Genomic DNA, 9,776 nt, shown 5'->3' with positions numbered 1-9,776 from the left:
TCCATCCCAGGACCCTGGGCTCATGACCTGAGCCAAAGGCAGATGCTTAACCAACTGAGCCACCCAGGTGCCCCAATACTGTTCTTAATCACTCTAGTTCATTCAACGCACATTTGGATGCTACAGTGATCACATTGCCTTATAATTAGATTATGTGTCAGTCATTAGGCAGGATGCTGACTTTGCATACAAGGACCATTTCTGAATTTTCTTTGTACTCCCCGAGCTTAGTGCAGAAGCAAGCACAGAGTGGACATTCCATAAATGTTGGCTAATTGTAAACTAAGAAATTGAAAATAAAGATCAGAGCGTCATGGACCATGAGAATCGCATCAGAAGACTATGGATGGGTCTGATGAGAGGAACAGGAAGGAAAAGGAGAAGTGGAGAGTCTACTGTAAATCTCCAAACAGCACATGGACTTTGGAGTCAAAGAACAAATTGTTCCATTGTTCTGGCAGAAGTTGCCAGCACCCATTTCGCAGGAGATGTGGGCACCAGGAGCCTTTGTCTCCAGTGCGTTTCACATTTGTTATCACATCCTAATCTTTCGATTCCATCAGCAAAGCCATTAATCACTTTTTAAATTGACTACAGAGTGGATATTAAAGGCTATGATTCTTGCCAGGAGAAAAAACAAACAGAATCCATGGATGTGTAGGGGCACAGGTTGGTACAAGGCTAAGAAACCCACGTGCCTACAGGTGAAAAGTGCAAGGAGATCAGGATATAAAAGAGAGACCCAATCTCTCTCTGTGTGTCCCAACCCTTGGGTGTACCACTGTGTCCTGGTGTGTCTAGGGGCCACTAAAATCAGCACCATGAAGATCCTGGTCTTGGTCTTGATTTGTCTACACCTCTCAGAAGGTGTGGAAAGGTGTGTATGAGGATTCAGCTTCATTTTGAATTCCAGCCCTAAGGGAACATCACAAGCTAGGGTAGAGAAAAGGCCTTCCCCCACAGATCTCATGGAAAGCAGGCAGATTGTGTCTTGGTACACAAACCCAAAAACCACAGAGACCCTCGACTTGAAATGGATGATGATGATGATGATGATGATGATGACGATTGTGTGTGTGTGTGTGTGTGTGTGTGTGTGTGTGTGTGTAAAGGTGGGTTGGTGTTGTGTTGGCTAAGAAAGAGAGATACAGGAAGGACTTCGGATAAACAAATTTATGCTGTGGAAACAATAAGTAAGTAGAAAAATCTAAATATACGTTGTAGTGGATTTTCAGAATACTAAAGAGATTTGAAAACTCCAGGTCAGATCGTTGAAGGGATTGCTACAAAGGGGAAGGTGAAGCTGACTCCTTTTGTTTGCCCTATTCTCTGCAGAGTCATTCTGAAGAAAGGAAAGTCCATCCGCCAGGTGATGAAAGAACGGGGTGTACTAGAGACATTCCTGAAGAACCACCCTAAGGTTGATCCAGCCGCCAAGTATCTTTACAATAATGATGCTGTTGCTTATGAGCCCTTCACCAACTACCTGGATGTAAGTGAAGGGGGATGTAGTATCCATGACCCTTGGCTAATAACCATCTTGGATACTTAGTTAGACCTCTCATCAGCTCTGATTTTGGACTTTTTACTAAACCTAAGTCTCGCCTTCCTATGAAAAGTATCTGGATAAATTATGAGTTGGTACCACTTAACACCATAGTATTCCCTTTCCTTCCTTCTTTCCTCTCATTACTGGCTCACTCTCTAAATCTCCATTTATACGGTTAAGAGATTCACAGTGGCCATATTCAAGTCAACTGAGAGAGCCAAAGAAAGTCCCAGTGATGGGCTACAGGGGAAAGAAGGAAAGCACATGCAAAGCTGCCAGGCAAAATCTCCAGTGGCTCGAGATGTCATACAGCTCCCTGCTTGGAAACATACACTGGTACTCAGAGCAAGCATTTGAGTGTTCTTGAGGCTGCAGTGTCTGCTCAGGGTGTCTCAACACACTGGTGTCCTATGGACTGTCCTTACTGAGATGTGACATGAGTGTCAGATTTAGAAGCCACCCTAGGAATCTCCTATTTTGACTTCTACTTTCTATAGATGGTGGAAGAAGAGGCAGCTAAGTGAGAGAACTGGCCCAAATTCACTTAGAACTGAAACTGTGTCTCAGTGAAGTTCTCTTCTTGCTTTCCATGCTACCTCTCACTCTAGATTTCCTGGCACCTTAGCTCTTGTGTGACCAGAGGGAGGGGAATGGTGGGGAAATATCTAACATTGGAAGAGAAAGAAAGATTGTGTGTGTGTGTGTGTGTGTGTGTGTGTGTGTGTGTGTGTGTGTGATGTGGGGAGAGGGGATGGACACTGGGAATGGAGAAAAAGTGATTGCTTCTCCAACTTTGCATGTTCTGGCATAGAATGGTAAATCCATGGAGGTATCGCCTGATACAAAATAGAAAATGCTTTGGAGGAAGAGATTCTCACCTGGTCAAAGTCTTGCAATTAGGGACAAAAATGGGGAATATTGAGGGGATCTGGCTCCAGATGTGAAGGAGAACTTCTGGAAAGAGAAGAATATAATTTGGTCAGAATGTAGCTTCTAGTGAGTCAACTACTTCTGTATTCTTAGGACAAGGTTGCCTGCTTAATGAGAGTGACAAACTTTTCTTTGCAGAACTACTACTTTGGAGAGATCAGCATTGGGACACCACCACAAAATTTCCTGATCCTCTTTGACACAGGCTCCTCCAACCTGTGGGTGCCCTCCACCTACTGCCAGAGCCAGGCCTGCAGTGAGTATACCACCATCACTACCCGCCCCCCATGGATAGGAGCAGAGGGCTGGGCAGAGTCAGGATTGAGCACAATCTCACCATCCAAATCCAGAGTTCTCGGTGCATACCCATGATCTCATCCTCCTTAAATTCAGACCATCTGGAAATCTTGCCCTTGGTCTACATTCTGGAAAAAGACAACAGAAATAGACCAAGGCTTCCCTTCCTTTCTACACTATTAGTTTCCCTAAGCTCTCTCCTGTGGGCCCCAATTTCTGGGACTTTGAATTGATCCATCCCTCAGGAAATGGAAGGAAGGGGCAACATCTGTTTCCAAACGGGGGCAGACATTTCTGGGGCTACAGATTGTCTTCAGCACAAAAGATCTGAGGCTGAGGCCCAATCCCAGGTTTGGTCTGATGGTCTCAGGCCATCAAGAATAAGTGTCCTCCAATATTTTGGAAAGCCATGACTGCTGCTTATATTTCATTCTGTCTTTCTACAGCCACTCACAACAGGTTCAACCCCAGCAGTTCCTCCACCTACAGAAACAATGGGCAAACCTATACACTGGCCTATGGTTTTGGCAGCCTGACTGTGCTCCTGGGATATGACACTGTGGCTGTAAGTGCTCTTCTCATCCTTCTGTGGGTCTGTTCTTTGGCTCCCCTTTTCTAGAGCCTAAAGCTGTCAGAGAGACCCATGATTACTAAATAGGTACAAATTCCCAGAAGCTGTTGGTTGGAAAGGATGCTGAAGGCCATCTAATTAAACCTTTCTCTCAAGACAGGAATTGCTCTCACAGCAGTCCTGACTGCAGGGATCTCTTTACATTGTGCCTCCCCATGACTTTGTTCCCTGACCTTAATCTGCCCTCTGCAGCTACGTGGAGCACATCTGCTTCCTCCTGCACACAACTTCATTCTAGATATTTGAAGACCTTCTTTTCACTATTTTCTTTTCCTTACGTCAAGCACCGACAGTTCCTATGTCATTTGTGCACGTGGATTGTTCAATATAAAACCAGCCACTGTCCTTTCACTGTCTATGGAAGTGGAAACTCTAACTCCAGAACACAACAGCCTCTGCTTCCCCAACACCCACACTCTTCTTTCCAAGACACACATGGTTGGGTGATGCTGTTGTCCCTTCATCTTCCATGCTCCACGCTATGATTGAGCTAAGCATGAAAGACGCCAACTTCCTCTCCCCAAAGAAGGGTCTAGATTCCATTCCCTGGGCACCTAATTCTGGGAAGGCTTTGTCCACCTGAATTGTTAATCTTTTCTTTCTGCTCGTCCCAGGTTCAGAACATCGTCATCAATAACCAGCTCTTTGGCATGAGTGAAAATGAGCCCAACTACCCCTTCTACTATTCATACTTTGATGGTATCCTGGGAATGGCCTACTCCAACCTGGCAGTGGACAATGGCCCAACAGTTCTGCAGAACATGATACAGCAGGACCAGCTCACCCAGCCCATCTTCAGCTTCTACTTCTCTCGGTGAGCACCCTTGCCCTGGGTGGGTCTCAGCAAATGAGGTGCTGTGGGAGCTTTCAGCAAGTCAACATCAGACAGGGCCAAGGTTTTAAAATTTCCTGATACAATGAGTACAACTTGCTATATGCAATTCATGCATCTCTGAAAATTAATTATTTCATTTTGGAAGGAATTTATTTTAAATGCACTACAAGTATTTTTAATTTAGGCCATAATCCATAAGATGACTCTTTTCTTAAAAGTGAACTACAGTCCCTCACCTTTTGATTAATAAATTTGAAGTTATCGTGTTAGTTTTGTACAATTGTAGAGCTATAGAACAAGCCTGATGATCATTTACTAGTAAAGAGAACAACAATGAAGTGATCACTGCAATATATGTCTGGCTTTCCAAAGTGTTCTCATAGTAATTTTCAAATGACATCTTAAAAATTCTATTGGCTTCTTTTTGCCAGAAAAGAAATGCAGGCTCAAGCACGTGTTCGATGTCGAGCAAAATCACTCACTAACTCACTGGTAGGCGTGAAGCCATGACTCAGATACAAATATCTTGGTCACAAATCCAGTACATTTCTATTGGCCTTGAGCTTTCATGGCAAACTTTACTTACTGATTCTTTTCCTTGAACAATGATCCTCAGGGTACTTGATTCCAAATGTCTTTCTTCAGTGAATGGCAGGCCCAAGGTAGGGAACAGAAGAGGCCTGAATCCTCTTATACTGTCCAGTTACTAACTTGAGAATGACTGGAGCATCTCCTTCACTGCACACTAGAGATCTTTCTCTGTCAGTCCCCAATTCGAGGCACTCTCTGAGGCATTTCTTCTTTTTCTCACTTTGTCCCCAGCAGGGCTTCCCTGGGATGGTTTTATAGTTTCTTTTCAGAGGCCTGATTTCCAATTCCATCTCCCCTTTTATGGGCATAGTTTATATTTCCATGCCTCTGAAACTCTGGGTGTTCCTCTGAAGAGGCTCCTCTCCCTTGTGCCTTGAGCCTGTTGGAGTCTGAAGAGCAGGTCAGAGGACAAGACCCCTCATCCCCGGTTCCTCTGTGTCTGAAAGAGAGAGGGATGCTAAGAGGGGAGGAAGGGGTTGCCTGATCATGTGTGTTGTGGAAACTCATGCACTTCTCCTTTTCTCCCCAGCCAACCAACATATCAGTATGGTGGGGAGCTCATCCTGGGAGGTGTGGACTCCCAATTTTATTCTGGTGAGATCGTATGGACTCCAGTCACTCGGGAAATGTACTGGCAGATTGCCATCGATGAGTAAGTACTGAAGAAAGTTCCTGTGGATTATGGACACCCCTAGGATGTTCCTCCAGTGTGACAATATTTCCTGTTCTTGCATTGGCACAAACTTCTGAAAGAATCAGCAAACCCTCAGGCTGATTGTTATTGGCACTCAGTAGACTCTGGCATCTAGCCCTTGACTGAACTTTTTGACTTGGTCACTGAACCTTGTCATGTCAGCAGGTTGGTCATTCCTAGGCTTCTGTGAATCCACGTCTTTGTTTCTGGAAGCTTCATTATCCTTAGTAGCACAATCTTTACCAAGTCCTTCATCAGGAAAAGTAAGAGCTGTCATTGATGTTTTCTATGTGCCAGATACTGTGCTAAATATTTTATATATATTATATATATATATAATATATATAAATTGTATATATATATAATATATATAAATATATATAAATATATATAAATTTATATATATAATATATATAAATATATATTGTGTGTATATTCCACTACAACACTATCAGGTGGTCAGAAGTATATTTCATTGCATAGATAAAGACATCAAGGCTCAGAGGTTCAGTAACTCATCCAAAGTCACACATTTCACAAATTTTAAGCCCAAGCATATCTGTTCCCAGAGCTCAGGACCATGAATCAATTATTTCTACACTCCAAGCCTTCAGGAAATCTCCATCACCGCTAATTAAAGATATGCTTTTTTGGCCTTTACTCAAGACCATACAACAGATGGGCACTATTTATTGGTACAGCCTTCCCACTATTTCCTAATGTGCCGCACAGACTTTGCCATGTCCTTGCACCGTGCCATGACTTTCTTGCTTCTTCTCTTTTGACTATATCACCTGAAGCCCCTCACGTCCTGTGTGCATCCTTCACAGCCCAGATGAATTCCTACCTCCCCTGAAAAAGCCTCTCAGGGGCCTAATCTCTCTTTCAGTCCCATAGTATTACTGGCTTGTGTCCCAACACATATCTCCTCATCTGTGGGTAGACACTGGGGAATCAAGCCCAATGTGCATGAGTAGGGAGAAAGGTAAGCAGCTGGATGTCTGACAAGTAGTTTTTTGTGCCTGGAATAGAGGGGTCTTTTCACCTGGACCAGTTACACTCACCCTTTAAGCATCTCTTCTCAGAATAATCCTTGTCTGACCGACTGCCTCTCACCACCAGAGCAGATCAAGTCCCCGCCTCTCTGGCCTCTTGCATTTCTTTCATGGCACTCAGCAGGGCTGCAATTAAACACCATTTGTGCATTTGTGTTAAGTTTGTGGTGTCTGTCTTGTTCACCATTACGTCCAAGTACCTTGATTCACCAACAGTACCCAAAATATAAACGAACTGAAGAGGAAGAGCAGAGCAGCAGAAAAGCCTGGATGAGGGATCAGGGACTGAATCACATAGGACTTTATGGAGATCACCAACTATTGCCTTATGATGTTGTGGCTTAATGTATGGTGTTGTGTCATGTCCATTAGAATGTGCTCTTTAAAAACAGTGAATACAATTTAGTCCTCTTTACATCACCATAATTCTTGTGAAAGTGTCTTCTACATGTAGATTGTAGGTGCCCAATGTGTATTTATGATGTGATTACCAGCTCTAGCTATATTTGGCACTATGTGCTGGGCCTCATATAAGCAGGCAGATTAAAGAGGATAAGACACAGTCCCTACTCCCCAGAGCTTTCAGTCAGAGCTGGAGTAGTTACCAGAGCAAGACAGAGGATATTACTCCAATAGCCACAGAGACATAGAATTATTATTACATGGATTGCAGTGTCAAGATATGGCCTGGCTTTTTGGAAGAGGCATGTTTTCAGAGCTGCAGGGTTGGGAGATTAGGGTGGATGTGGCACTTATTTATAGCAGAAATCTCTCTCTCTCTCTCTTTTTAAAGATTTGTTTTTTTATTTACTTATTTATTTACTTATTTATTTAAAAGAGAGAGGGAGAGAGAGAGGAGGGGGGGAGGGTTAGAGGGAGAGAGAGTCCCAATGCAGGGCTCGATCTCACAACCCTGAGATCATGACTCAAACTAAAACCAAGAGTCTAATGCTCAACCGACTATGCCACCCAGCTTCCCCTAGAAATGCCTTACTGTTTTGTACTGGTGTTCCCCTCAGGTTTCTCATCGGTAACCAAGCCACTGGCTTGTGCTCCCAGGGCTGCCAGGGGATTGTGGATACAGGAACCTTCCCACTGACTGTTCCCCAGCAGTATTTGAACTCCTTTGTGACAGCGACAGGAGCCCAGCAAGATCAGAATGGTGATGTGAGTAACCGGAAGCCAGGATTCCTCTGCACTTCCAGGAGGCCTCAACATAGGAGCCTGAGTGCAATGAGTTCATGAGAGACTGGAGGAGGGATTGGTGGAGAACTGAGCTCGTGATGGGACAGAACAGGTGGGAACATATCATGGCCTTTCAGGCATGAACCCTCAATGCAAGGAGGAATAAGGGGAGGGAATAACACCAACTCCAATGGTGAGTATGGGCTGAATGGTTCTCAGGAGGGGTGGCTGTTCCATTGCAGGCCTTTGGAACACATCTCACCTTGGTGCGGCTGTCATTTGATTGTCTGCAACAGAGCCAGGCATACTGCATTTCTCCATTCCACTTGGGTTTCTTTCTTCCCTAGGAATACTCCTTTGGCTTTTACTCTGAGCAGCCTGCTGTGCTCACCCCTGTTCCCCTTATACCCACTTCTGTAGTTTGCTCCTCCTGCATGCGAGAGTCTAGTTTAGTCAGACTAAATCTTGGTTCCTCGGGATGTGTGTGTGTGTGTGTGTGTGTGTGTGTGTGATGAGTACATAGATAGGTGCACACAAGTGTGGATATGTAGTGTGTGAGAACATGCGTCTACAGGGTGTGCCCATGTGTCTTTTCTCTAAGTGGTACTTTCTCGCAGTAGAAATCTGTGTTCTGGAATGAGATAACTCCTTATGGCCATATCAGTACAACCAATATCTCAGAGCCGAGATGTGTCCAAAGAGGCCCAGGAAAGCAAAAGCATCTGGTCAGTGTTGCTCCTGGGAATCAGGCTTTGCCTTCCATGCTCTCAACCAGCCTCTGCTGGAAGGTCAGGAAGACGTCTCACAGAGAATGGGGAACTCGGCCCTTTGTCTGGGCCCCCAGTCCTCTGGCACTCTACAGCTCTGCTTCTCCTCTCTCTCAGTATGTGGTCAACTGCAACTCCATACAGAGCATGCCCACCATCACCTTCGTCATCAGTGGTTCACCTTTACCTCTGCCTCCCTCTACCTATGTCCTCAATGTAAGTATTCACTCCAGGCTCCATGGATGTGGGATTGGATGGGCCCAAAAGCTGTTCCGTGTCCACTGGGGAGTCACCAGTGGCAGAGCTGAGGGTGAACAAGAAGACAGAAACCCCACAAGGTATCATGGAATATAGGGTAAGAAGTTCCTGTGGGGAAAAGCCTTTCCATGCATCTGGTTATATCCTCATGTCCTTTGTCTCTTCAGAACAATGGGTACTGCACGCTTGGGATTGAAGTCACTTACCTGCCATCCCCCAATGGACAGCCCCTGTGGATTCTGGGAGATGTCTTCCTTAGGGAATATTACACTGTCTACGATTTGGCTGTCAACAGGGTGAGTTTTGCCCTCTCTGAGTAGACTAGCATGAGACAGCTGTCTCCACCCTCCCAGCAGGACTCTGGGATTGCCCTATTGGTTCTCTGGGCTGACAGCAGCATTTTAGACTAGTCTGATCCCTCTGTGTACTAGAATCTTACTCCCTCAACTAATAAATTAAGAATCTCTAAACATCCTTGCAGTTCCTCCTAAATGTCTTCTTTGTGTTCTATTTGTAGTAGTTTATTATTTTATTTATTTATTTATTTATTTATTTATTTATTTATTTAAGAAGGAGAGAGAAAGAGAACACTGGCAGGGGGAGGAGCAGAGGGAGAGGTAGAAGCAGACTCCCCACTGGGCAGGGAGTCTGACCCAGGACTGGACCCAAGCTGAAAGCAGATGCTTAATCTACCACCCCCGTAGTAGTTTATTCTTAATTGAAAGTTAGCAACAGCTCTTTGGGGGAATCTGTGAATTGACCAATGAGTGAACACAGAGCAGAGGTCTCTGAGTGAGGACCCACAGCACAGACGTTAAGGACACAGTAGTACCTACATGAAGTAATCTGGTGGAGGTGACCAGCCATCCCAGCACCCTCTCTTCCAATACATTCTTCTCTCCATTCTTTTTTTTTTTTTAAGATTTTATTTATTTATTCAACAGAGATAGAGACAGCCAGAGAGAGAGGGAACACAAGCAGGGG

General features: G+C 44.6%; 1 protein-coding gene across 1 annotated transcript; it reads left to right on the top strand.

Moving 5' to 3' along the window:
- The first annotated feature begins 821 nt into the window (after nucleotides 1–821).
- Nucleotides 822–9,112, top strand: LOC123794941 (pepsin B). The gene is made up of 9 exons (XM_045801343.2): nucleotides 822–877; nucleotides 1,336–1,492; nucleotides 2,618–2,735; nucleotides 3,223–3,341; nucleotides 4,022–4,221; nucleotides 5,363–5,485; nucleotides 7,602–7,749; nucleotides 8,652–8,750; nucleotides 8,960–9,112. Exons 1-9 carry the CDS (start codon nucleotides 822–824, stop codon nucleotides 9,110–9,112), a joined length of 1,173 nt encoding a protein of 390 aa, XP_045657299.2.
- Nucleotides 9,113–9,776: the final 664 nt, after the last annotated feature.

Source organism: Ursus americanus, chromosome 12 (genome assembly GCF_024610735.1).
Source record: "Ursus americanus isolate L20-20 chromosome 12, mUrsAme1.1.p, whole genome shotgun sequence".
Taxonomy (NCBI): domain Eukaryota; kingdom Metazoa; phylum Chordata; class Mammalia; order Carnivora; family Ursidae; genus Ursus; species Ursus americanus.
Note: the sequence above shows the minus strand (reverse complement) of the source record. Positions and strands in the feature narration are given on the sequence as shown.

Bases quoted from the DNA above. Each gene is read 5' to 3' on its own strand.
- LOC123794941 (XM_045801343.2), top strand. From the start codon at position 822: ATGAAGATCCTGGTCTTGGTCTTGATTTGTCTACACCTCTCAGAAGGT. The intron at 878-1,335 runs GTGTGTATGAGG...TATTCTCTGCAG, and splicing joins CTCTCAGAAGGTGTGGAAAG to AGTCATTCTGAAGAAAGGAA. The intron at 4,222-5,362 runs GTGAGCACCCTT...TTTTCTCCCCAG, and splicing joins TTCAGCTTCTACTTCTCTCG to CCAACCAACATATCAGTATG.